The sequence below is a fragment of the Epinephelus fuscoguttatus genome, linkage group LG3 (assembly GCF_011397635.1).
Source record: "Epinephelus fuscoguttatus linkage group LG3, E.fuscoguttatus.final_Chr_v1".
NCBI classification, from domain to species: Eukaryota; Metazoa; Chordata; class Actinopteri; order Perciformes; family Serranidae; genus Epinephelus; species Epinephelus fuscoguttatus.
The window spans coordinates 38392535-38419597 of record NC_064754.1 but is presented as its reverse complement, the minus strand read 5'-3'; the positions used below and the strand labels follow the sequence as shown (position 1 = coordinate 38419597).

At 42.1% G+C, this 27063-nt stretch overlaps 1 protein-coding gene across 5 annotated transcripts; it reads left to right on the top strand.

The window, feature by feature from the left end:
• The first annotated feature begins 249 nt into the window (after positions 1 to 249).
• On the top strand, positions 250 to 27063 carry LOC125885863 (transcription activator BRG1). Of its 5 annotated transcripts, none has more exons than XM_049571668.1 (34): positions 250 to 337; positions 920 to 1173; positions 1648 to 1780; positions 3116 to 3661; positions 3849 to 3947; positions 5023 to 5281; positions 5565 to 5691; positions 5799 to 5972; positions 6090 to 6263; positions 6361 to 6537; positions 6653 to 6700; positions 7706 to 7836; positions 9319 to 9376; positions 9453 to 9562; positions 9684 to 9831; positions 9936 to 10099; positions 10238 to 10304; positions 10402 to 10512; positions 13747 to 13989; positions 14110 to 14223; positions 14378 to 14485; positions 15035 to 15121; positions 15285 to 15331; positions 15410 to 15576; positions 15738 to 15901; positions 18148 to 18375; positions 18494 to 18571; positions 18683 to 18901; positions 19050 to 19312; positions 20023 to 20131; positions 20258 to 20359; positions 21753 to 21885; positions 22091 to 22230; positions 23894 to 27063. In XM_049571668.1, exons 2-34 carry the CDS (start codon positions 958 to 960, stop codon positions 23927 to 23929), a joined length of 4980 nt encoding a protein of 1659 aa, XP_049427625.1. In that variant the 5' UTR covers positions 250 to 337; positions 920 to 957; the 3' UTR covers positions 23930 to 27063. The 5 variants fall into 5 exon arrangements, with proteins under 5 accessions (XP_049427625.1, XP_049427624.1, XP_049427623.1 ...); XM_049571667.1 differs by having other exon boundaries at positions 19032 to 19312; XM_049571666.1 differs by having other exon boundaries at positions 18148 to 18408.

Below are 27063 nucleotides of genomic sequence, written 5' to 3'. Positions count from 1 at the left end.
TAATATTTAAATACTAGAACAGGAAAAGTTAAAGATTTGATGGCTTTAGCATTTTAATTATACTTCTAAATGTTTGATTTAAGCATAATACAACTCATATGCTTATATTCTATAAGGTGTATGTTAAAATTAACATCTGAGTATAGCTGTAAATGACTATTCTCCATGTATTCACACTGTATGAGCCTACAGTAAAGGCTGGAGCCTTGCTGTAGCTGCGCACGCATGCGCACTGCTGGACAGCCGTGACTAGACATTCGGTCATAGAGGCTGTGGAGGGGGCGCTCGAGCCACGTCGGTGAAACAAATCAACGCTTGAAGGCAGATTACTAAGAGGGTGAGTAGACTAATTGCGTCAACTGCTGCGTCTTCTTTTATCCCCCACAAATATCAACACGGGAGCGCAGAATTTCACGCAGGACCGCCTGTCCTGTTGATGCGGGTAGGTCAGTCGCACAAGCACAGTCCGCCATTCCCCTTTTTTATATTTAACGAGACACCCTTTCATGGTCTGAGTGAGGAAATTCTCAGTCGCATGGGCTCATGTGCATAATTTACTGTATTTCCTCGTGTTCAGTTCAAGTGCAGTGGTGGACCCTGCAGCTGTAATTGCATATGCGCGCAGCGGGTGATTTGGTGCAGCGGAGCAGGAGAATGGAGAGTCTTCATCTGATAGGCGTTGGACAAAATTCACCTATATCTTGCAAAGATTGTGCTCCCACTTCATCACTTTATCAGAGGAGCATAGCTGAAGGCAGACATGCAGCCTCACCCTCAAGATATTTCCAACAGTTTTGTCCAATCAAACCACTAAATTAATGCTAATTTAGATCACTAACTTTTGCATATTGCATTGCCACACTTCCACACTTTACTCCTCTGTGTCACTCCCTCTCACCTTCTCTGTCATTTCTCTCAGGTCCCTGCTGCTCACCCAGGAGCAGGAGATCCAGGGTGATGTCGACGCCAGATCCCCCCATGGGAGGCACCCCTCGCCCAGGTCCTTCCCCTGGTCCGGGTCCCTCTCCTGGGGCTATGCTGGGCCCCAGCCCCGGGCCCTCCCCAGGCTCTTCTCATAGTATGATGGGCCCCAGCCCTGGTCCTCCCTCGTCTGGACACTCTCAGCCAGGGCCCTCTGGATATGGCCAGGACAATATGCACCCTCTGCACAAAGTAAGGACACACAAACACCTAACATCTGGCTGAGACACACCATCACTGTTCGTTCAAAACCTTTAGGAAACAGAGGTCTCCCAAATTATATGTGACAGCACCTTCACTTCAAATTTCCATTATGGCTACATTAATTCACAATGGGCACATTTTAATGCTAATCCATATTTGAGAAAGCAATTATTAGTTTGTTATACCTGTGAACAACCGCAGCTGCACATTAATCCATACATGCTGAAAACCCCATACTCCTGTTCCATATTTCTCACAGTGCAGTCTACTTCATATGTGCTCACATTGCTACTATCATTATCTCACAGCTTCTTACATTTTATACAATATTACTACTGTTTTATTATTTATCGTAATGTGCTTTTCACCAGCAGAACTGTGTTATGTTTTCAGCTGAAACTACCTAATAATTTCCCCACAGGATGGTAGTTTCATTTTGACTGTGTTTTGTTTCTGCCACAGCCCATGGAGAGCATGCATGAGAAGAGCTTGAGTGAGGAGAGCCGCTTTAGCCAGATGAAGGGACTGACAATGAGACAGGGCGGGCACAGTGGTATGGGTCCTCCACCCAGTCCTCTTGACCAACACTCGCAAGGTAGGCATGCTGCGTACAGTCATCTTGCACAATTTCATCCTTTCCAGCATTGTGTAAGACAAGTTTCTTCACGCCTGACTTAACTGTGATGGCTCATAGGGAGTGTCTCTGTTGTCATTAGCCACTTAATGACCTTTAAAAAAAAATCTTTAAAGTGTTTCTGTTGATGTCAAAATACTGTAATTTGTACAGTGGCATGGCCATACAGCCAGCGATAAGAAAGGGATACAAGGAATGAAACAGGGCAGTCAGACAGACAGGCTGTGAATCAGAGTTTAAAACACTATGCAATAATGGTCTGGCGAGGCTTGTTGGGGAATAAATCATTAGTTATCTAGCTACACTGTAGGCCTCTATTAAAGGGATGGTTTTGACAGTTTTGGAAATCAGCTTATTAGCTTTCTTGATAAAAACTAGACTGATACCACTCTTTTGTACATATGGTAAATATATATCTACATCCAGCAGACAGTTAGCTTAGCTTAGCATAAAGACTGGAAACAGGGGTAAACAGCTAGCCTGGCTCTGTTCAAAGGTACAAAATCCACGTACCAACTAGACTTGTTCCGATACCGATACCAGTATTGGATATGCCTCTGATACTACCTAAAATGCTAGTTCTGGAATCGGCAAGAACACGTTATTTATTGGTAAACTTAAGTACTTTCACACTTTTTGAAGTGGCAGTTTTCCTGGGTTTCAATTCTTTGCTGCTCTAAAACAACTGCCTACAGGGCAAATCGCGCTGTGCAGCCACAGGCATTGTTTTAAAGCAGCAAAGAAGAACTGAATGAATTTGTGCTTAAAAAAAGTGTAACATTAGCCATTAGCAAAATTTCTAACCAGATAATAAAATAAATTCTATTGCATTCATTCTCTGTATGTATTTGTTCATATTTTACAAAGAATTTACCCTGAGCCATGCCATGGAACAATGACAGCAATCATTTCACATCCACACAGGGTTAGTAGTATACAGCTGTTGAATTATGATTTTTTTTTTTTTTTTAATGCAGTGGTATCAGATTGGTTATCACTATCAGCCAATTCACAAGTTCAGAAATCGAAACCAGTGTCAGGAAGGAAGAAATGGTAGCGGAACATCTCTTCTACTACAAACACCTCTAAAGCTCACTAATTAACATGTTTGATATGAACCACAAATACCAAAGTGTAAAGATAAGAATGTGTGGTTTCACAGGGATTGTGTGGAAATATTTCTTGGTCAGACAAACACTTCCCAGACAAATATTTCCTTTACAGACCCAAGGTGAGCGATATCCACCCAACACCTCTTCATCTGTATCTGTTTGTCTTTCTGTCTGTCTCTTCTAGGTTATCACTCTCCATTAGGTGGCTCTGACCACTCCAGCCCTGTCCCCTCAAATGGTCCCCCCTCTGGACCGCTTATGCCATCATCCTCCTCTTCCTCCTCCTCTGGCGGTCCCGGCTCAGCCTCCACACCCTTAGATGGCCCCAGTGGTGATCAACACACCCTGGGTCCTAATAACCGGCCTGGCCCTCCAGGTAGCTCCGGCCCAGGCCCAAGCCCTGGACCCAGCCTGGGACCCAGTGTCTCCACCCTTGGATCTGGCCTCGAATCTGGAGGCCCTCCAGGCCCTGGTGGCCCTACTCCCTTTAACCAGAACCAGCTTCACCAACTCAGAGCCCAGATCATGGCTTATAAGATGCTGGCCCGGGGACAGCCCCTGCCAGAACACCTCCAGATGGCAGTCCAAGGGAAGAGGCCGATGCCTGGGATGCAGCAGCAGCAACCCATGCCCACTCTGGCTCCTGGAGCTGGAGGCGGGCCAGTAGGTGGACCAGCAGGACCAGTACCAGGGCCTGGGCCAATGGGCTCAGGCTACAGTCGAGCTCATGGTGAGTGTATATAGGGAATCTCTTGAATACCTACTTATTTCCTAAAAGACACATATGTACCTGTATGGCGCATTGAAACTACTAATACTGTAGTTAACTGTAATTCAGTCATCTTCTCAAATTTCATTTCTATATTTTGTAGTGTAAATGTACTGAAGAAAATCTGTACATATTTGTTTTTTTTTAGGAATGATGGGTCCCAACATGCCTCCTCCAGGCCCATCCTGTACTCCAGCTGGGATGCAGGGACAAAACCCAAACGGACCACCCAAATCCTGGCCTGAAGGTATGTGGTGCTGTTGTAAGACCTGAAACCTGTTGGTCTCTTGTCGAACTTTCGTGAGTAGCTCTGATGTTAGAGGAGAAGGTGCTGAGTGACAGCTGGTATATAATCGTATGTCAATATAAACTCCAGCTATTACCTCTAATCAAGGAAAGAACATTGATAGGAACAGTATGTTCGTACGCCAATATATGAGGCCCTTTTTGTCAAGTAATAACTTGGGATTTTTTCAGTAAGAGTTTATGGCTTCAGCATTATGTTCACACTGTAGACCCTGGCCCATTATACTGTAATGATAAAGATGCTGCCTTCAAATGGGGTCATGTTTGTCGTGTTCACGAAAAGAGTCCATGTGAATGCCCCCCCCGGTCGTATTCACAACCTCCTAAGTGAAAATTTTCGAAAGCTCCAAGTTCAAGAGTTGTGGCACGTTTGCTGATGTTTTTGAGAAATGGCTGAGACCATGGAATTTCATTTTTCAGTGGATTGTAAGTTAATATGTAGTCATTTTAGCACGTAAAGTTTTTCTTTGTAATTTTAAGGCAGCAAGAAACTCATTGCCTGCATCTTCTTTCAATTATTCCACCTCCCATTATTTATCCTAATTTTTATTCCAAGCAAACTAGACTTGTCTAGTTAAAGGTGCCCTGTGGAGTTTTATTGTAAAAAATCATAAAGTCATGTTTCCACTCAGTGTACATGCAGTCTGTGTTTCTTGGTGTCACCACCACCAATGGTTGATCAACAAAATTGTGTGAAACAAATAGCAGGTATGTGTATGATGTTGCCCACATGTGCATCCTCATGAGTGTGCACAATACATACAGTTTGGGTACTCACTGTTAAAGACATTGGTCCATAGAGCTATTTTTGGTCATAAACTCCAGAGGTTACCTTTTAACATAAGGTTTATAACTTTCTGTGCAGAAAAAAGATTTTAGGTTTCAGTGTCAATGTTGCTTGAACATAACCAAAAACAGTTGTAGGAACACTTTATAGTTTTTTTCCATGAAAATAATAATTTTCTGTACATTGAATATAGATCTTTCCTTCATCCCTACACTTCACTTCCCTCCAGGCCCCATGGTGAACGCAGCAGCCCCCTCCAACGCACCCCAAAAGCTGATTCCGCCTCAGCCCACTGGTCGGCCCTCTCCTGCCCCACCTTCAGTTCCCCCTGCTGCCTCCCCAGTAATGCCTCCACAGACTCAGTCCCCTGGCCAGCCGGCACAGCCTACTCCCATGATGCCTTACCACGCAAAGCAGAACCGCATTACCCCCATTCAAAAACCCTGCGGCCTTGACCCAGTGGAGATACTGCAGGAGAGGGAGTACAGGTACGCCAGGGGATTCACAGTTCCCCTCATCTCGTTTACTATTTCTGGTGTGTAAAGGGACTGAACCTAAAGGGTAAAATGATGACTGTATATGGTACCATAGGCAGTACATTGCTGGAGTGTTAATTTTTTATTCATTTTTTTATAAAAATTTCAAAAAGTGCAACATAATTATCATAAGCTTTTTCTTGTATACTGTCTACCAAAGATATTCAAAATCAAACGTACAAAAAATAGACAGCATGAATAATTCATTATAAAATACAACTTAGTACTCCCTCAGGTTACAGGCTCGTATCACTCATCGTATTGCTGAACTGGAGAACCTGCCTGGCTCTCTGGCTGGCGATTTACGTACCAAAGCTACTATAGAGCTCAAAGCCCTCCGCCTGCTTAACTTCCAGAGACAGGTACGCATTACATCATTAAGCTTCACACTGTCACTTTGCATGTTTTTGTGATGGGGGTGTTAATAATGAGTCCTTGTTGTACATTTGTTTGTGTGTACGCTCCACAGCTGCGGCAAGAGGTGGTGGTGTGTATGCGTCGGGACACAGCTCTGGAGACTGCCCTTGATGCAAAGGCGTATAAGCGGAGCAAACGTCAGTCCCTGCGAGAGGCGCGCATCACAGAGAAACTGGAGAAACAGCAGAAGATTGAACAAGAGCGCAAACGCAGGCAGAAACATCAGGTAGAGGATAAACAGAGTCGAGATGTTACCTTTGATGAGATTAAAAGTCATATTTTTGATTGACCCCTCTCGTGTGTCCTCTCTGTCCTTCATCCCATACTTTCATTCTGATTTTAGGAGTACCTCAACAGCATCCTGCAGCACGCCAAAGACTTCAAAGAGTACCATCGCTCCATCACAGGCAAAATGCAGAAACTGACCAAAGCAGTGGCCACGTACCACGCCAACACTGAACGGGAGCAGAAGAAAGAGAATGAGCGTATTGAGAAAGAGAGGATGAGGAGGCTCATGGTGAGAAGAAACCACACAAACACAGTTACACAAGCACGCATATCACACACCTTACTGTGTACATACCCTCCTACACACACTGTGTCTGTCCTCCCAGGCTGAAGATGAGGAGGGCTATCGTAAGCTGATTGACCAGAAGAAGGATAAGCGTCTGGCCTACCTGCTGCAGCAAACGGACGAGTATGTCGCCAACCTCACCGAGCTGGTCAGAGCTCACAAAGCTGCACAGGCCCTCAAGGAGAAAAAGAAGAAGAAGAAGAAGAAAAAGAAGAAGGTATGGAAAACAGAGGCTCGGGCAGCAATGATCTCTCTTTGTGATAATTGACTTTTAGACCTGAGAGTTGTATGTGATCTCTGTTGTGATTAATCAACTTCTTCTTGTCTCACAGTTGGAGAACGCTGAGGGTCAGACTCCTGCCATGGGTCCTGATGGAGAGGTAGCCACAGTGATGACATTATTAACCTTGTGTGTATTGCTGTATATCTCCTCCAGTAAGGAAGAGGCAGTTAAAGCAGCTGATTTTGTGATGCACTTACTCTTAAAATATGCTGGGTTCACATTGCTGAGATCCTTTGTTCTGTTGCTTTCTGTGGTCTCCATAGAGACCTCCTCTCAAACACAGCATAGATCAAATTGCGCACAAAGCTTCAGGGGGTAATGTTTTGCTTTTTAGTGTTGTCATGGCAAAAAGAGGAATCTGCACACTGTTCTTTGCTCCCAAAGTGATTTTTTTTGTTCACTGTCACTGTGCAACATTTTCATCAGGCACAAAGTGGCACTAACAAACAAACTGATGACTTATCTGCAACAGGTGACCAAAATTGAAGCCAGTGGCTGTAGCCCATGGCAACCATGTGAGCATAATCAGAAAACAATGAAGTAAACTAGAGGGGCACTTGGAGAGCACAGGCCTCCATTAAGGCCAAATGAACTATCTCATGTTGTTAACACAATTAAAAATACTATGTGTATCCACCCCATGAGTCGCATCTGCTTTAAAATTATTATAATTATAATTAATGTCTTCTTCTTTGGCCCATGCTACACCCTTCCACCAAGTTTCCTGAAAATCAAGCCAGGAGTTTTTCCATAATCCTGCTGACAAACAGATGAACTGAAAACATAACCTCCTTGGCAGAAGTAACAATCTAACACAGGTGACAACAATTGTATGAAAATTAACAGCCAAGCAGAATTACATGTGTGTAAAAGTGTATCAATAATATTCCTACAGCATACAATGCGTAAGTCATCATTATTTGCTTTACACTTATTGGTTGTTGAATTGGCCAAACAGCAGCAACTTAATTATCACTCATGTAAACTTAACTTCTACACACAATCTGTCTGAAGCGTTGTCTCATTTCAATTAGCCACCATTTAAACCCAGATCCAGTGAAACTAACCCAGTCTAAAAGATAACGTGCCTCCCCCCTTTCAGCCTCTGGATGAGACGAGTCAGATGAGTGACCTGCCTGTGAAGGTCATCCATGTCGACAGTGGGAACATCCTGACAGGATTGGACGCTCCTAAAGCCGGACAGCTGGACACCTGGCTGGAGATGAACCCTGGGTGAGACTGACTGGAGAGAGGAAGAGGGTGAATGTGTGTGTCTGTGGTTGTAGGTGCGTCAGTGTCAATCAGTCCATTGAAATGCTGAATCTTGGCAATGAATGAATTGCTGTGGAATTTTAAGGTCCAGAGAGGATCAGTTCTAAATAAGTGGTGACTTTGCATTTGGCACTGTCAACTGGTTTGGATCTGTGGTTTAACTTGCTACATAACATGGCTGAGATCTTAACTGTACGCATGTTACTTTGCAAACATTATAATACTAACACGCTAAAACCCTAATGCTGCGTTCAAATGGGGTTGTGTTTACCGTGTCCACAAGAACAGTCCATTTGAGCGCCCCCCTCTTGTAGTATTTACAGCCTTGTAAACTGAAGTTTTCTGAGAGTTCACAACTTCATGTACATGACTTCTGATGTTGTAAACAAAAGCTCACAAGTTCCATTTGAACGCAGCATAAATATTATACATACCACTTGTTAGCATGCTAATGTCTGGTAACATGATAGTTATGGTTTTTTTGAATTGGGGTCATATGAAGTACTTATCCATAGTTCATGTATTACCTACAGCAGATGGCAGCTGGCACGCTTCCAGTTTAGAGAAGCAGGCTGGAGCACAGCCACTGAGGATAAGCAGCGTACCGCTGTAAACAAGGGCAGCAGCACATTGTATTTCAGCCACCTTAAATAATCAATAGCAGTTACAGTTTATGATATAAGTAGAATATTTTCACTGCTTAAGCTTGCCATCAGACAGCCCTTTTGAATAAGGAAGTGAAGCCGTTATCTATGCCCTCTTCAAAGCCACCAGACTCCATTGACAAAAACAGTAATTTCACCTCACTGAGCATGACAGTTGCTGGTCTATCACTGCCTCAATCAGTTAGCTTGTTTGTGTTATTGTGTGACTTATGTGTTTTAACGGGTTAGTTCAGATTCACCAAAGTCACACAATAACACATACAAACTAAGTGATGAAGGCAGTGGTTGACCAGCATCTCCTGTGTTTTGCAAGGTAAAATTGCTGTTTTTGTCAAAGGAGTCTGGTGGCTTTGAAGAGAGCATAGATGGATGTAATGGCTTCTGTTCCCAATCGGAGAGGGCTGTCTGATGGCAAAGCGGTGAAAATATTCTAAATATAGCATACACTTAAACTTATATTGGATTTTTTAAGTGGCTAAAATTGTTTTGCTGCTGCCCCCGTCCACAGCAGTATATTAGCTTGGTTGGTGGTCCTCCTGCTTGCTTCTTTAAACTGGGGGTGTGCTGACCGCCTTCTACTGTAGGAAATAGACTGACTATAGATAAAAATCTAAACTATCCCTTTAAGCCCTCTTTTTTATTTAGTTGACTTTAATGCCTTTGTGTGTGTGTCTAAAATATTCATTAGAAGTGTACATGTGCACATGAATGACTCGTACAGTTTGAATGTTCAGATACAGGGCTGTTGGTAATTTGAGTATGCATGTATTTTGTTCAGTTATGAGGTGGCTCCCCGCTCAGACAGTGAGGACAGCGAGGAGGAGGAAGAGGAGGAGGTGGGTTGTTTTAAACGACAATGTTTGAATTCAGTTTCATAGTCACTGCTCCAATCACTGACAAGTTGTGTGGCAGGAGGGAGAGGAGGAGCCCCATCCATCAGCTACTCAGGTGGAGGAAAAGAAGAAGATTACAGACCCCGACAGCGAAGACGTGTCGGAGGTAGACGTACGACACATCATCGAGTGAGTACATACATGGAGTATGTCTCAGGGTCTCTCAAACAAAATATGCATGTCCTCCTAAGGTATTAATAAACCACCAAATGACTTTATGCCATGACTGAATAAAACTCTTCCTCTGCAGAAATGCTAAACAGGATGTGGACGACGAATACAGCGGTGCAGCGTTCGAACGTGGGCTCCAGTCTTATTATTCTGTGGCACACGCTGTCACAGAGAAGGTGGAGAAACAGTCCAGTTTATTAATAAATGGACAACTTAAACAGTATCAGGTAACAATCACATCAATGACATTATGTTCTCAACCTTTTCATGCTCAAATACTTGATAACAGAGGTACATTCTTTGTTAAACTTTGTCCCTTACGGTCTGTCAGATTAAAGGTCTGGAGTGGCTGGTTTCCCTCTACAACAATAACCTGAACGGGATCCTGGCAGATGAGATGGGTCTGGGAAAAACCATCCAGACCATCGCCCTCATCACATACCTCATGGAGCACAAACGGCTCAATGGTCCCTACCTCATCATTGTACCCCTCTCGTTAGCATAACCTCTTTATTTGCAAAAATACCCTGTTTGTTTTGTCTTATTCGTCAGGGACACAACAAATTAAAAAAAAAGAAAGAATTTCACATTCTTCAGAATAAACTTCTGAATGACAATGTCTCTCTTTGACAGAACTCTTTCTAACTGGGTGTATGAGTTTGACAAGTGGGCACCAACAGTCGTGAAGGTGTCCTACAAGGTGAGTTTTTGCAGCCACATCATCCTAATTGATTTTTTACTACCTGCCCATAAAACACAAAATCTCAGGATGTGTGTTTCTACTAATGCACTTTCAGGGGTCTCCTGCTGCTAGAAGAGCCTTCGTCCCCCAGCTGCGCAGTGGAAAGTTTAACGTGTTACTCACCACTTATGAATACATTATCAAGGATAAACAAGTACTGGCAAAGGTGAGATGGGATGTACAAACAAAAACAAGCAGAAGGACACACACACAAACACACCAAGGCAATTCTTTTTTGTTAATTGTATGATTTTGAGGTTTTAGAGTGTTTTTGTTTGTCGTCTCCCACTCTTTAAATCCCCAAAGTCTCCAAAAGCTATTTGATCCTGGCCAATCTGACCGCCCCCTGTGCTGCGTCTCAGTGCTTTCTCCTAGGTGCTGCCACACACTGACACCACCTGTTAACATCTCCCACTGTCCTCTGTGGCCACCATGCTGCCATGCACTCATGTACTCATATACCTGTAGGCTTCCTGACTGTGCAGAAAGGTGGGTGTTGTAGCATGTGGTCAGGAACATATTTGACTGAGGGGGCTTACACAGGAGCTACAGGAAAAAGTGCTCAGATGTTATTTCATCAGTAGTTCCATCAGCTGTTGGTACAAAGAATGTGCACTCCCTTGCCTCAGACACAATTTCTCTCTGGACTGCATGAGTCAACATTTCTAGTATTTCATGTTTTAATTGTGCCAGACATCCAGTTGCCTCATATGTTTAAAGAGAAGTGGATACAGCTTTGGAGGTGAGGCCCGGTTAATTCCTGTGGAAGTTGCTCAGTGGTTTATTAGGCCAAAGAAATTTCACTGTTGCGTATAAAATTACCCAGATTTTTGGCACTGCTTCTGTGCTGTATGGCCCATAGAGCAGCACACTAGAGTCTTTGCCAGCCCTTAACTTGAATGTGGATAAATTAACTGAATCATGTGGCCCCTCTCTTCCTTCTTCTCCTCCTCTCTTTTCAAGTATTATCCAACCGACTGAATCAAATTCTGATACTGACACAATTTATTTTGAGGGGGTGTTAGGCTCAAAAAATGTATCGGCTGATTTTCAGATGTCTCTTTCACAATGTAAGTCTATGGGGAAAAGTATTTTTGAGTCTCATGGCATCACCTGACAGACTTAATTCCACTGTTTGGCCACTACAAAACTTGGCTCTAAAGCCTGGCGCACTTACAAGGGGCCCGGTCTCTTTGCTGAAGCCACTCATGTTAACTGGGCAAATTATACATTCACTTGTAGTCCGGATCATTAGCTTTCACAAAACTGCAGCCCGAGGTCTGTGTCCCACCCACAGTGAAAGTCTATCGCATCCAAGATATTTTATGGATCTAAAAATCAACTCTAAAACTGTCCTGGCACTTTTTTGGCCTTTCAGCCTGTTCAGGCTGCACTAATGATTAGCCACTCCCACAAATCTCTCCCCAAGTTGAACTGATTCCAACCCTTGCACTTAGACATTACCTGATGTGATGACTTTGTCATGTCAGTCGGATTAGTTAGAATTGCACATTTTTCAGACTTATGATTTCAGTTTAAATGTGGACCCAAATAGAGTGTGCCAGGGCTGACGTCAAAACCCGGAAGTTTAGCATCACGCTGGTTTCTGGAAGAGAAAGTGAATGTGATTTTTGCATTGCGTTTTGGATTATGTCAGAAAATAAGCTCTGTGGCTAACACAAGTTTATGATACTTACAGGTTTTGTTCAGTGAGATAATCTTCACATATGAACACCTTTCACACCGCATTTGAAGCTTAAATGCGATCGCCAGAATTAAAAAGCGTTAGGCTTTAACGGACTACATGACTACTCCACGGTCGCATGACTCTTGATGTCACCGCCACTAAGCTTTCAACTGATTTCGGCCGCTTTATTTTAAAAACATTGTATAATGGGGAAATCGGACTGTTTAAGCTAAATAAGAAGCTGTAATTCACAAGTAGGGTATTTACTGACATGTTTTATGTCGTAGAACAAAACCTAAAACTCACTTAAGCTTTTGTAACCACAGACCTTATTTGAGGCATTTTACCAAAATCCCATTCAAAAAACGTACTGACTTTTAGACAAGAGAACTGGAAGTGCTAAAAGCGCTAACGGAGTTCTGGGTTTACTGGCACACTCTATGCAGAGCAGCCAACAGACTGGTGGATTGAAACAAAGGTGAGCTTTAATGTAGGTGGTAAAATACATCTAAAACAGGCAGGTAACAAAACTGAAGGTGCAGGCAGATGTAACTCACAAATGAAAGAAACTCTGAAACTTAAGAACAAACCAGGACAGCATGATGAACACGGGGATAAACCGTAGACTGTATGTATGTAAACGCAGGGATGCACTCCAACCAGGAACATGAGAAATCAACACAGGCAGGCAACCCAAACCTGGGAATGAACTGACAAATACAGATAAACTGGCAAAGGACAAAGGGAAAGACACAAGTCTATATTTACAGAGTGCTAATCACAAGAACAAGACACAGCTGGAGTAGGCGAGCACAGGCAAAAGGAGGGAAACACAAGGAATGGCTAACAACGAGGGTGTGGTGGGGAAGACCATGGTGGAGAAAACAAAACTGGGGCTGAATCCAAACGTTTTGGACACCGCGCTTGCAGAATCGTGGACTTTGCAGACTGTATTATTGCAGCCTTCCCGACAGGTTGTGCTTTGTAATGCCAAAAATATAGGCAAGATAATTGGCCAAAAATTAACAAAAGATCTTCTAATGTAACTAATACGCCTACCTGATGTATTAAGTCATAGCCCAGTCCTCAGTCAGGAACATCTCTGTATTTAAATGTCTGCAGTCTGTACTTATACAGAAATGATTGGCAATGATTTTAATAGTCGCTTGAATGTTTCCATGGCAACGAGTCTATTAGCAGCTTGCCATCTCTGCGTTTGCAGACTTTCCGTGATGAAAGTGAACTCGTCACAGTATGTATGCCTGAAGTCCACGAGGGATCAGTCTGCAAGTTCAGAGAGTGGACATTTGGATTCAGTTAACAGTCGACAGGTGTGCAGGGAACAGTGGAACAGGGAGGGACTAACGAGACTGATACAAAGCAGGAGTGTATAAAAACAGGTGTGAAACAGACAAAGGCAGGAAGTAAGACAAGGCATGACACACGAAGAGGGTGACCTTCAGAATAAAACAGGAAACTATGAGCAAAGCCTGGGATCGTGTCAGTGACTGGGTTGTTCAGCCCGTGTCAACAGGGGATGGTACAGCACCCACCTTCCTACACCCATGTGCTGTAGTTCAGACAAGAATTTCCCCTTGTGGTGGCTCAAGGCTTTGGCTTGGGAGTGAGCCAACATGGTTCGTGAGACATTAAGTAGTAACAGCTTAAATCTAATGTTCTTCTCTCCCCTCTCTTTTACTTCAACCTCACCAGATTCGTTGGAAGTACATGATCGTGGATGAAGGGCACCGTATGAAGAACCACCACTGTAAGCTGACCCAGGTCCTGAACACCCACTACCTGGCCCCACGGCGAGTCCTGCTGACAGGAACGCCACTGCAGAACAAACTACCTGAGCTCTGGGCGTTGCTAAACTTCCTCCTGCCCACCATCTTTAAGAGCTGCAGCACCTTTGAGCAGTGGTTCAACGCCCCTTTCGCCATGACTGGAGAGAAGGTGGGGGGAAGTTCTCAGCTGCCACATCACATTCCTGTTTTTTTAATAAGTGTTTGAGAGATGACAACACGCAGGATGCACAGTATCTTTCTTGTTAAATCTCTTTCTTTTACTCTCTAGGTGGATCTTAATGAAGAGGAGACCATCTTGATTATCCGTCGTCTCCACAAAGTGCTCCGTCCCTTCCTGTTACGCAGATTGAAGAAGGAAGTGGAGGCACAGCTTCCAGAGAAGGCATGTTTTTAAAATTTTAATGGATAGGAAACAATCCCTGAGTGTTCTCCAGTATTTTTAATAGTATTTGCAATGCTGGTAAAAGTAATCATGCATATACTTTTCTTTCTGTCCACATCACTCATTAATTCCACCTGTCTCTCCTCTCCGTCAGGTGGAATATGTGATCAAGTGTGACATGTCGTCTCTTCAGAGGGTGCTGTACAGGCACATGCAGGCCAAGGGGGTCCTGCTCACTGATGGATCAGAGAAGGACAAGAAGGTAAAGACAGAAACCCTTTTACCACTGTGGGTATTTGGCTCGTGCATCATTAAAACTAAACAACACCAAAATACAATTGTTTCTACTTTATGTTGGTTTTATGTTTTACAAAATATATGATATGTTAATTTCTGTCTCTTTTCATTCCAGAATCAGAAATAATTTGATCATGGAAATGAGAGTTCTGCAACATGATAGTTTGTTTTAAATAATAGGCCCAGATAAGATGTGGCACTAGATAATGTATATGATAGAATTACAGTATACTGCAATATGTACAAGAGTGAAAGTTTGGCTTTGAGACTTGCATTGCTTATTTGACATTCATGAATCACTTTCAGGATAAGTTGAGCATAGGAAAAATGTGATCTATTTGTTTGTTTGTTACGGTTTGGTCCTTGGCTCTCACATTTAGATACTTAATGCATTAATTGAAGCTCAGAGAGAGAATTGATGACTGCCCTTGGACGAGTCTTTGTTACTAACTGTTGAATGAAAATATTAAACTGTGACTGAAAGCTGTACATTTTGTCTGGTTGTATTTCCCAGGGTAAAGGCGGCACAAAGACGCTGATGAACACCATCATGCAGCTGAGGAAGATCTGTAACCACCCTTACATGTTCCAGCAAATAGAGGTACTACTGAGGAGGATGATGCAAAAACATTTTGTCTTAACTGAAGATAGCAGTGTCTCTGATTGTATTTAAAATATATAGAGAAGGAGCAATAGGAAACTTGTCAATATGAGCTTCAAAATAAAGACACGATGATAGAATACATTTTTGATTGCTTTTGCAGGAATCTTTTTCTGAACATTTAGGATTCTCTGGTGGGATAGTCCAGGGGTAAGTACTAATTCACCTTCAGATCAAGATCAAACACACCGTAACTCTTGTAACCCATCCATCTACCTGTGCCTTTAGTCCTGACTTGTATCGGGCATCAGGAAAGTTTGAGGTGTTGGATCGAATCCTGCCAAAGCTGAGAGCTACAAGCCACAAAGTGCTGCTCTTCTGTCAGATGACCTCACTCATGACCATCATGGAGGACTACTTTGCATATCGCAGCTTCAAGTATCTACGTCTAGATGGTGAGACAGTTTACTTGAACCAGTCTTTGCAAATATGTCCTTTATTCTCACTGTTTTTCATGACACTTTGATGCTAAATCTTCTGTCTTGCTTGAATTATTTTTTTCCCTTTGTTCCTTCACGTGCTTTTCTAATCTTTTCCCACCTCTCTTACATCTCAGGCACTACGAAGGCCGAGGATAGAGGAATGTTACTGAAGACATTCAATGACCCAGGGTCAGAGTACTTTATCTTCCTCCTGAGCACAAGAGCTGGAGGCCTCGGCCTCAACTTGCAGTCTGCAGACACCGTGGTTATTTTTGACTCTGACTGGAACCCACATCAGGTGTGATGCATGTTTATTTTAATCTACAAAAGGCACCATTTGATAAAAAATCAAGTTGATATGAACTTGGGCTACATCCACCATAATACCTTTTTAAAGTGCGTAACGGTTGCTACATTTACACACACTCACCTTACTTGGGTGTTTTGGAACCCTACAAACAGAGATTTTGAAAACGCAGCTGACCCCATTTTAGTTTGAAAAGTCAGAGGTTGCATTTAAGTCTGGATGGGCAGATGGAAACGGAGACTTTTTAAAAAGATGACGCAGAAACCTATGTTTTCTTTCCAATTGGTTCTTATCCAATAAGCCAAAACATAAAAGCTAGGTCTATATACCCTTTGTGATTTTATCCTTCTTGTGCGGGTGCTCCTTTTCCATTGCTATGGCTACCTCCGGGGATTGACAATGGTTCAGGTACAGGTTTAATATGTCACCATATTTGCTTTGCAGTGACTCACAATTTATTTCCGATGTCTTGACCGCCTTATACTCATGTGTTAATTTCAGTAATAGTTCCGCCTCTTCATCGGTCCAAGCAGAGAAATCTCTGGTCTTCCTTTTCTCCTTATCTTATCGTATTTTCTCTAACTAAGCATAGCCACAGAGTAGACAATTGTCTACCTGTTTATACAGGCATGCGTATGCCCAGTGTACATCGATGATCATGTGATGTGTGTGTGTGTATGTGTTAGAATGGACGGAGATTATTTCTGTTTTTCTGAAATGGTTCTAAAATGCACAAGTGTATGGAAATAATTTTCATTTAAAACACAGTTTTAAAATGAAACTGTATTAGTGTGGATGTAATCTTAGAGTTTCTTTAGAATGTAGCAGTAAGAGGCTACTATCTAGTATTAACATACACATAAAAATAGACATGGACACAGCAACACAGATATCTCAGATTCAGAACCCAGAGTTTTGGATCAGGCAATAAATGATTACGTGTCGTCAGTTGTTTGATTTCAACTAGAGAACAGTGGGAAGAAAAGATGTCTCAAATCAGTAGTCTGAAATTAATTATGTCACAGCTGTTTGGAAAACAAGATATCAATATACCGCCTCTGTCTGACCTCCACAGTGCGGATGTGACAATGCTGTGGGAGAGCTAATTAAACCTGTGCTTGCTTATAATTCAAATCACCAAACTCCATAATTCCATGTATTGTATTTACAAGAAATGCATAATTTAATCATTTTTTTAAAAAAAATGTAGGAAGCTTAGCAGCTATAAGACACACACCAGATGGTAGTTCACCATCGGCCCTGTGAAGGCAGGTTGCTCAGTCTTTAATGGCCCTGGTCGATCCTTTGTCACCATGGCACTCAAAGGCCTGTGACTTTTACTTTCTGTTTTGGTTTTGTTGGAGCAGCTGACAACAGCACAGCCCCGAAAAGAGTCTGTCTGTCTGTTGAAACTGTGAAAAATTTTGTAACAATTTAAGTTTTCTAGAATATATACTTTATTTTAATGGCATTTGATGATGATGTTTTCAACATGTCGGACATAATTTTTGTCAAAAGAGCTCAAAAGGACAAAAAAATCCAAAATACATATTGTTCCTCCTGCCTGTAGTGCTGTTTATCAGTCTTGATTGCTTTGGTGTGAATTGCTGAGTGTTGGAGATATCTGCATACATCTACTGCCAGCTCACATAGCACCACTGAGCTAGCTAACACTAAAGCTTAGCCGTGGAGTACACCATTAATGTTTACATCTTGATCTGTCACGAGCACGAGCCTCTCGTCTATGAGTAGATGCACCCATCTTTCTGCACAGTAAAATGGTTGATGGGTATAGCTCAGCAGAAAGAAAATAGTTCCTACATGAAACTGCTCACAACAAGGTCTGTGGATTATCTTGAGTAACCGGGTCATGATTTCTGGAAGGAGACATTGCTGTTGAGTTTTTCAAAAGTTTTTTTTTTTTTGGCATTTTGAGCGGCTCAGGCCACATGCCATCTAGTTCCATTATGTTGGAGAGAAGGGAGGCATCTCTACAGCCGCTATCTTGTGCACTCTGCATTTCACACCAAAACAAAAAGCACAGATTGATAAATAGCACTACAGGTAAGAGGTCCTCACAGTGTCACAATGTGGGTTTACAAGTGAGGTGTCACCTCAGTAATGTTGGCTTGTTTACTACTGCCTACTCCTCTATAAACAATGGGAAACCAGCTCTTGTTCTCCTGCCACAAATTTCACAGGGCAACATTTGAACTTGTGCTAATTCTCCTCTCCAGGACCTGCAGGCTCAGGACAGAGCCCACCGTATTGGTCAACAGAACGAGGTCCGTGTGTTACGACTCTGCACGGTCAACAGTGTAGAGGAGAAAATTTTGGCTGCTGCCAAGTACAAACTAAACGTGGACCAAAAGGTCATTCAAGCAGGCATGTTTGACCAGAAGTCTTCCAGCCACGAGCGCAGGGCCTTCCTGCAGGCCATCCTGGAACACGAGGAGCAAGACGAGGTCTGGGGTCAGGAAGTGTGTCTACGCATGAATGTGTGTGCAAGCACCAGAAACACACAATATTCAAAGAGTGAGCTTGCTTATGCTATGCTTGCCAATGTGTGTCTGTTGTATTCAGGAGGAGGATGAGGTGCCGGATGATGAGACAGTCAACCAGATGATTGCCAGGAGTGAGGAGGAGTTTGACCAGTTTATGGTCAGTGTTATGTTTGGAAGATACACTTTAAGTCCTCACTTACAGTCCTTAAAAACCCTCCACCTACATATTTGTTTGGTTGCCCTTTTTTCTTTCTTCCCCCTTCCTCAGCGTATGGACCTGGACCGACGTCGCGAGGAGGCCCGTAATCCACGACGAAAACCTCGTCTGATGGAGGAGGACGAGCTGCCCACTTGGATCATGAAAGACGACGCTGAGGTCGAACGCCTAACCTGTGAGGAAGAGGAGGAGAAAATGTTTGGACGAGGTTCGCGGCAGCGGAAGGAGGTGGACTACAGCGATTCACTGACGGAGAAGCAGTGGCTCAAGGTAGCCTCATGGGGAAACTGGGAAACACATTTCTGAATACAAAAATTCAAATACAAAATAAATCCCCTTTGCTTCAAAGTAAAGGGTTGATCCTTCTCTTGTGATTTCAATGCTTTAATTTTAATCTCAGTCTGTGTTTCCCATGCAGGCGATAGAGGAGGGCACCCTGGAGGAGATGGAGGAGGAGGTGCGTCACAAAAAGACAACCCGCAAGAGGAAACGGGACCGCGACCTGGACCTGCCTGGTCCCTCCTCGTCTTCAGGGGGAAGAGGACGAGGGGACAAAGATGAAGATGGGAAGAGGCAGAGGAAGAGGGGACGACCGCCTGCTGAGAAACTCTCCCCCAACCCCCCCGCTCTCACAAAAAAGATGAAGAAGATCGTGGACGCTGTCATCAAGTATAAAGACAGGTAACGGAACTGAGATTTGGCTGTAGTCTGTGACACACATGACAAACACTTCACATGTTGTCTGGTGCTTATTAACTGACTTTAAAAGTGTAGTTTTAGAATGAGTGTAATAAGAGGAGTGTGAGGAGATCAACAAGTCTTCTTACTGTTTCAGAACAAAAAATCTGCAAATGTTTGACACATTATTTAGTTTGAGGCTAACTTAAGTCAAACAAGAAGTGATATTGCACGTCCTTAACATTTATAGGAACTGGAAAAATCACTGTACAGTTTTCACAACTGCATATACACAATTCCTGAAATAATGCATATTTTCCAAAAAACAAAACCAGACCAGAATGTTCAAGCTAAACACTGACTCTAGATAGGGCCGTTTGTGTTTTCCTGTTGTGTCGGCCACCGTATTTTTCCTACACAATTTAAGTAGGTTGCAGTCTACAGCCACATCGTTCGATGCCACTAAATTCGCTTATCGTGGAGAAATGATCGCACTAAATGGCCAGAAGTGAAATGCTTTGATATTTTAAACTATTAAACTGAATCACACGGTAGGATCATCACTTAAGCTAACAAAGATGAAAACCAGTTAGCTTCAACTTTATTAGCAACTGTAATTTAGTTGTGAGTGTCAGGATCCCACAGTTTTCCCATACTTACTTCCGATGCTTTTCAAGTGTTTAGTCTCATCCTGATGATGTCATTTCTTGCAGCACCAGTGGGCGTCAGCTGAGCGAGGTGTTCATCCAGCTGCCATCTCGGAAAGAGCTGCCAGAGTACTACGAACTGATTCGCAAGCCTGTGGACTTCAGGAAGATCAAGGTTAGTAATAGGAAAGCCCAGACAACAAACAAACACAGGAAGAAAACATATAGATAACAGGTACACTTTATATGTTACTTTCTCTCATATATACTGAGTGATTTGCGTACTGTATCTTCACTGTAGGAGAGGATTCGAGGGCATCGCTACCGCAGTCTGGGCGACCTGGAGAGAGACGTCATGCTGCTCTTCCAAAACGCTCAGACCTTCAACCTGGAGGGATCACTGGTGAGACTGACTGTTTACAGCATTCACTCATGTCCTCATCTCTACTGTGAGCTGCTCAGTTATAGTGGTGTGTACACCTCTCACCTGGTGTATGCTGGATTTTTACCCATTACAGAAATTACTTTTAGTCTTACTGTCATATCTCAGCTACTACTACCCCTTTTCCACACTCATGTGCTGGATTGGTTTGGTTTGGTTCGACTCAACACATCAGCCCAGCACGGCAGGGATTTGTGTCTCCATTACAACAGGGCTACCTGCTTGAAAATGTGTCTTTAAATAATGACAGCTTGACTTGAGTGATGACCCTTAAAAGCAGCAGGCTGACCCGTGGCTTAAGTCCCTCGCTATTTTGCAACGAGTGTTTTTGTATCATATAGCATGGGAGAAAAAAGGTTACCTGTTGGTAGTGAGCTGTTTACTGTGGCCATTTCTGTTTTTACTCTTCCTCCCTGTGGTGTTAATTCAGTGATAAGCAGAAGTCCCTTGTTATTTTCTTGTGGAAAAAACTTTTATTGTGAAACAGAAAAATAAGGAAATGGAAAAATTTTTAACTGAACAAGACTCCTGTATGGCTGAAAGCGAACATGAAATGATAAAATAAAGCCGATATCTAAAGTAAAAACAAGACGCAGGAGAGAAACTAAAGTCCAAACCCCAGAGGTTCACTTAGAAGCTGCAAAAGCACTGAGAGCTGAACACATAGAGACTTTAATAGACCTCTTTCTCTTTGGTCTCCTGCACAGACAGATGTCAGCTGAGTCTCACAACACACATGCATGTTTCAGGGGGAAAAGGGGGTTATCTGGGTTTGGCTGCGGTCTGTGAAATGTCACCGCCACCTGCTTGGAGGAGGTCAGGCGCACTTTTGGCCCTGCTCCACGGAGGGTCCATCCCCGGCACAGTGCACCACGTTAAAACTGACAAAAGAAGCGCAAATCGGTGCGGCATAGTTTGACTTGGCGTGACCAAAGGTGGTTATGGAAAAAGAGTATTCCTGTCCTATATTTAGGAAATGTAGAGGGTTAGTGTGCCATAATTAGATGTCAAAAGTCTGATTGGTGAAACATGGAGGGCATTATACATGTTTGACTGTATTGCTCTGTAATATATACCCTGATTGCCTTGATCAGAGAGCTTTAAAAAAAAAAGGTCAATATTAAAGCTGTAACTGCCATGTCACTGGAGAAATTATATTTTATTTTGCTAACTGGCTGAGCAGTCTCCTATATCGTGTTTAGCAGACAATTTGTGTCAGTTTTTAAGGATACATATCATTATGCTGTTAGTAATCGTGCAGGAATTGTGATTACTGAGAGCTTTGTGTTATGTATGTGTTATGTATGTTGGTAATAGACAGTATTTTTCTACCATGTTTTTCTCACATGAGCAGATATATGAAGACTCCATCGTCCTCCAGTCCGTGTTCACCAGTCTGAGGCAAAAGATTGAGAAGGAGGAGGAAAGTGAGGGAGAGGAGAGTGAGGAAGAGGAAGAGGAGCTGGAGGAAGGATCCGAGTCCGAATGTAAGCGTCCGTGTGAAGACAGCAGCAGATGTTTGTGTTGTGATGTCCTTTTGTTCACGGACCATTTTTCACCTGAGACAGACTGTTAAGTTTCACTTCAGTTACATTGATTTGATAACACTGAGATACTTTTTCATGCTTTAGATTAGTCTGAGTTTTATTGATACCATAAACACGTTCTGTGTGTGTGTGTGTGTGTTTTCAGCTCGCTCAGTGAAAGTGAAGATTCGTCTGGGAAGGAAGGATAAAGGTGGAGATCGAGGAAAGGGACGCAGCAGACGAACAGGACGCACCAGAGCCAAACCTGTTGTTAGTGACGATGACTCTGAGGATGAGCAGGAAGAGGTAACTGTGTGTGTGTGTGTGTGTGTGTGTGTGTGTGTGTGTGTGTCTGTCTGTCTGTCTGTCTGTATAAGAATCAGTTTTAAAGGAAACCTTTTTTTACAAACTTGGCTCTGCTGTCTTAGTTTTGTCAAGTGTATGTCTGAGCTGGAATAAAACAGAGTTCCCACAGGCCCTTGAAATCCTTGAAAGTTTGTGAATTTGAGGTGGAAAAAAATCAACTCCTTAAAAGTGTTTAAAAGTAGACATAAATAGACATGGATCATTGAAAGTGCTTAGATTTATACATTTGTACAAGAATAGAAAATGAAGTTCTTTTGATATATTCTGTTAAACTTAATGCCAGTAAATAGGCCATGTTCCACTGTCTGCATGTGCATCTCCCACAGTCTCCCCTGTTACTGTCTCTTGTGCCACCCTTCACAGCCCAACTGAGAAACACATTCAACCATCTCTCCCTTTTTTGTAAGCCTGCTAGCTCTGATAAAAAAAATCTCATTCTTGTAACAGTAATTAAGTTTGTTGGGTTGTTGAGTTCGAGGGATTTGGGCCTGGAAGGCCCTTGAAATGTCCATGAATTTGATGTTTAAGGAGGTATGGGAACCCTGATAATGCTGCACTTACTTCTGACATTGCATGAAACAGATAAAAAACTGAGTTTAGAAGGTAAAAGAGCACAACATTCAAACCCTAACACAGTGTAAACAAAGGTCAACACCCAGATGACCAGCATACATATTCATGTGCACTGCTGGTTTGTTTACAGTGACACATGGGATGTTGTTTTATTGAAAGATCAATTTTAAAGCCAGGTTAAAAAATATTATATTCCTTCAGAGAGTAAGAATATTTTTCAGACTTTTTAAAACAATGAGTGGGGAATGAATGATGGATGTACTCAGGCAAAGACACGCTTCTTTTCTATTCTTGGCTCAGTTGTATGTTTCCACCCACTTCATCTTAGCAGAAAGATCAACAATGCTAATTAAATTTGTATAAAACAAAAACACGCAAAAATTACATAGATAAATTAACTGTGCAAATTCAAATTACAATATAGGGGAAAAAAAACCTGACATAATAAAATATAAATTAGATAATAAATTAAATTTGTGGTAGACAGGTGTACAGTAATTGCAAATAAATAAACAAACATAAACAGAGATGTAGTAGATGTATATGCGTGATGAGAAGAGATAATATATATACAGAGATGTAACAGAAAAAAGTATATCAGAGTAGAGTGACAGTATATCATATTATATCGTGTCATGTCGTGTTGTGTCATATCATATGATCTTATATCATGCAGCAGCAGCCCTGCAGAGGCTCAAACCTGCAGAATATATTAATATTGCAGGCTACATTTTCTCATTGTCCTTTGTTATATCTGCCAAGGAGGTTGTGTTTTGGTTTGCAGAAATTACTATATAATACCTTAGTTTCACACTAACAGAGATGTTATTTTGAACTTTTTTGCAATGTCGTCATGAACTCTTGCAACACTAGCTTGAAATTGTTTTTAAAAAGGCATGACACATATCCTGTGATTGTCATCAGTTTATCTAAGTCTAATCAGGTGTATTTTTCTTTCAGATCCATGTGGGGCTGCAGATCATAAGATATTCTAGACGTTCTCTAGTTTTCTCTTTTCTCTCTCCTCCAGGAGCGTTCCCCCAGTGCCACTGACGAGGAGTCCTGAACTGTGCTGAACTGAGGAGAGAAGGGGCCATAAAGGGATATGCCATCAACTCAAGCACTACATTCACAGTAAATTAAACATGCCTCTGTCAACTCCATCCACCCTCCATCAAATGTCATAGGACTCAAAGAGAAGGGAGGTTTGCAGTACAGAAACAGATACATATTATTATTTGATTAGCCATATTGACATCACATGGAAACAGTACACACTGCAATATCATAAGATACACAAATTAATTTGACTGTGCAGCATTAACCCTTTTTGTGTGAAGAAGTTTTATTACAGAGGGATGGAATGAGCTTTTTGTCTTTGTGTGTAATTTCAGGAAGGTTTTCAATCTGATGAAATGAAATTGTTGTCAGTGTGCAGGTGTTAAAACACTACTGGGAGTCAGAAAAATATACACTACAAATGCACTAAAGCCATCTGTAATGTCACGTTTCTGACTTGTAACAATTACAGCAGTAACACTTTGCTTTAAGTCCCTATACTTACCATTTATAAGCAGTATGTAAACATTTAATAAACAGTTGAATACTATAATGTAGTCATGTGCAGCTCTAAGGACATTTAAGTGTTTATTAATGTATAGTAATTGTGATTCTCTTATAAACCATATTTTGTATTATTACTATGTTTTACTATATTGTCAATTCTTATCTGTTTATAAACCAGCCTCCACTGACTGACCACAGGAGGAGTTACAGCTACTGACAAATACATTAATAAATGCTTGTATCTGCTGACAAGTATGTTATAGTGTGTTATGAACCATCTACTAAATGTTTACTGCTTATAAATGCTTATTAGGGGACTTAAAGGAGCTGTATGCGACATTAAAGGCATATTTATGATTTAGAGTCTACGCAGCTGGTGTGTGCTAACAGTGGCGATGACTGAGCTGATAGCAGCTTGCAGTGTTACCAGGACTAACAGTGCTGATAGAGCTTACAGTGTTAAAGTGGGGGGCGTTGGGCATCTACATTGACGTTGTTCCACCACTGGGGGTCAAGATGGCATTTTCAGCAATAGCTGCCATATTAGCACAGTGCAGAGTGGTGGTGATTAGCTAGCCAGTGGGGTACACTCACATGCACGCAAGGCCAGACCGTCTACCACAACAAGGAACAGAGAAGCTTAGATTACATCGCACACAGAGGGAGCGTGACTTTTCTCTGCTCAGGACGCCATTACTCCACTGTATCTTTATGTACCAAATCGTGGTTTGCTGCTGTATTAATGCTCTGAATGTCGTATACAGCTCCTAGAAAGTGTTGCCATTACAACTAACCCAAATGGTGTTTAAAAGGAATAACAGTTCAGTTAGTGGAGACATTTAATTTCCTGTGAAGCCTGTATTTATACAGATCTTCTCATTTTGTGATCAAAAATGAGTCCTCAGCTAACCCGAGGAGTTAGAACTGGCGGGAACCAGTAAAGTGAAGTAAACAAAATTGAATGTAAACAGAAAGTGTTTTTAGAAAGAGCTGTGTTTTCATCCAGCTGCTACCTTACCTTACCTTGCTTTGCTTCTGGACATACAAACTTGATGTTTCACCTCTGCTTCGCTGTGGCCATGTGTTGTAACAACAGTTAGCCACTTCGGAGCCACTGTGATTACTGAGGTGTGTGCACATCACATATTTGTGACCGGGACTCACTGTTTGAGTTGGATATCCAGCCTCCTGTGGGCGCAGGCAGGGTGTTTCCAGACTTCTCAGAAGCTCTTTAGCAACTCACCACAGTTATGTGACTGAGGTTTAATGGCATGGGGTCCAGGTCACTGTATATAAAGTACAATATAAAAACAACCTTGCTGCTGCTGCGTACCTGTTACACTTCCAATATAAGCACTTACTATAACTGTTGATTGTAGACTAAAAAAAATCATCATTCATCAATGAGTACTGTAACTTTAACTGCTTCTCCTTCAGTTGTTGTGTGGTGATTTTAGGATTTCAGAACTGTTTGATGTACTTTGGCACTTTTTATGTTTTTTGATTTCAAGACAAAGGACCAGAGGGACAGTGGCTCCTCTCTGCTTGTGAACGCCTCCTGGCTGTATGGTGTTGGATATACTGTATAGAGTATTTTGTAGAGTATCATGTCAATGCACGTGTGTACAGCTCGCAAGTTCAGTACTGCACTTTTTTTTTTTTCCATCATGGTAGAGTGAACAACATACAACCAAAGCATAGTTTCTCCACTAAATTATTGAGATCTGTCTGTGTTGTGTTGTGGTCATCGTCGCTGGAACTCAAAACGTAACAATAAACCACAGTAAAAGTGAGTGTTGTTGTTTGTGTGATGTAGTGCTGGAATATTAACCCTATTAGCCAGTTGCTAGTCGTCAACTATTTAAATGACCGATTAAAGGTTTGATTTTTTTTTTTATTCTATTTTTTAGCAAAACTGCCAAACGTTTGTTGGCTCCAGCTTCCAAAATTTACAAGTTTATGTTTTCTTTGTCTTATAACTGAATATGTTTGAGTTGTAGACTGTTAGTTGAACAAAACAAGGCATTTGAAGATGTCTCCGTGGGCTCTGGGAAACTGTGATCAGCATTTTTCACTACCCTCCACATAATCAAATAATCAACAGATTAATCAGTACTGAAAAAATAAAGTGTCAGAAACTGCTGTTCCTTGAATGTCCACTTGAGGCTGTCTCCAGAGGCCAGTCAAGTCAATCCCCATAGACCCCCATGTTAAAATGCCCAGCTTTACAGCAGAGATAAACATGTTTACAGTCTGGTACAGTTAATAATTTAATCTAATTTCAACACTTACGACAACTGAATGCGGCTGAATTTTTTTATAACTCCCGTTTGCATTTTATTAAGGCTTAAAGTTGTGCATTAATTAAGGCCGGGACCAATTTGAGTGACAGGCTGTCTGCCAATAGTGTCCTTGCCCTCTCAGTCAGATCCACCCCTCACTCTTCCACAGCACCAGGCTTTCGCCCAAATACGGTCGCTTCTGGCTCCAAAAAGCCAAGATGGCGACAGCCAAAAATGCCAAACTTAACTCTTCTAAACAGGAGTTCACAAACCAATGGGTGACATCACGGTAGCTATGATCATTGTTTTTACAGTCTATGGTTACAGCCCTCATGAGTTATTTCACTGCTTC

What these genes read in the sequence shown, in the direction of transcription:
- LOC125885863 (XM_049571665.1), top strand. Translation starts at nt 958, where the DNA reads ATGTCGACGCCAGATCCCCCCATGGGAGGCACCCCTCGCCCAGGTCCT. An exon ending in AACGCAGGCAGAAACATCAG is followed by an intron (nt 5,973 to 6,089) that starts GTAGAGGATAAA and finishes TTCTGATTTTAG; the next exon opens with GAGTACCTCAACAGCATCCT. An exon ending in GACGTACGACACATCATCGA is followed by an intron (nt 9,563 to 9,683) that starts GTGAGTACATAC and finishes CTTCCTCTGCAG; the next exon opens with AAATGCTAAACAGGATGTGG.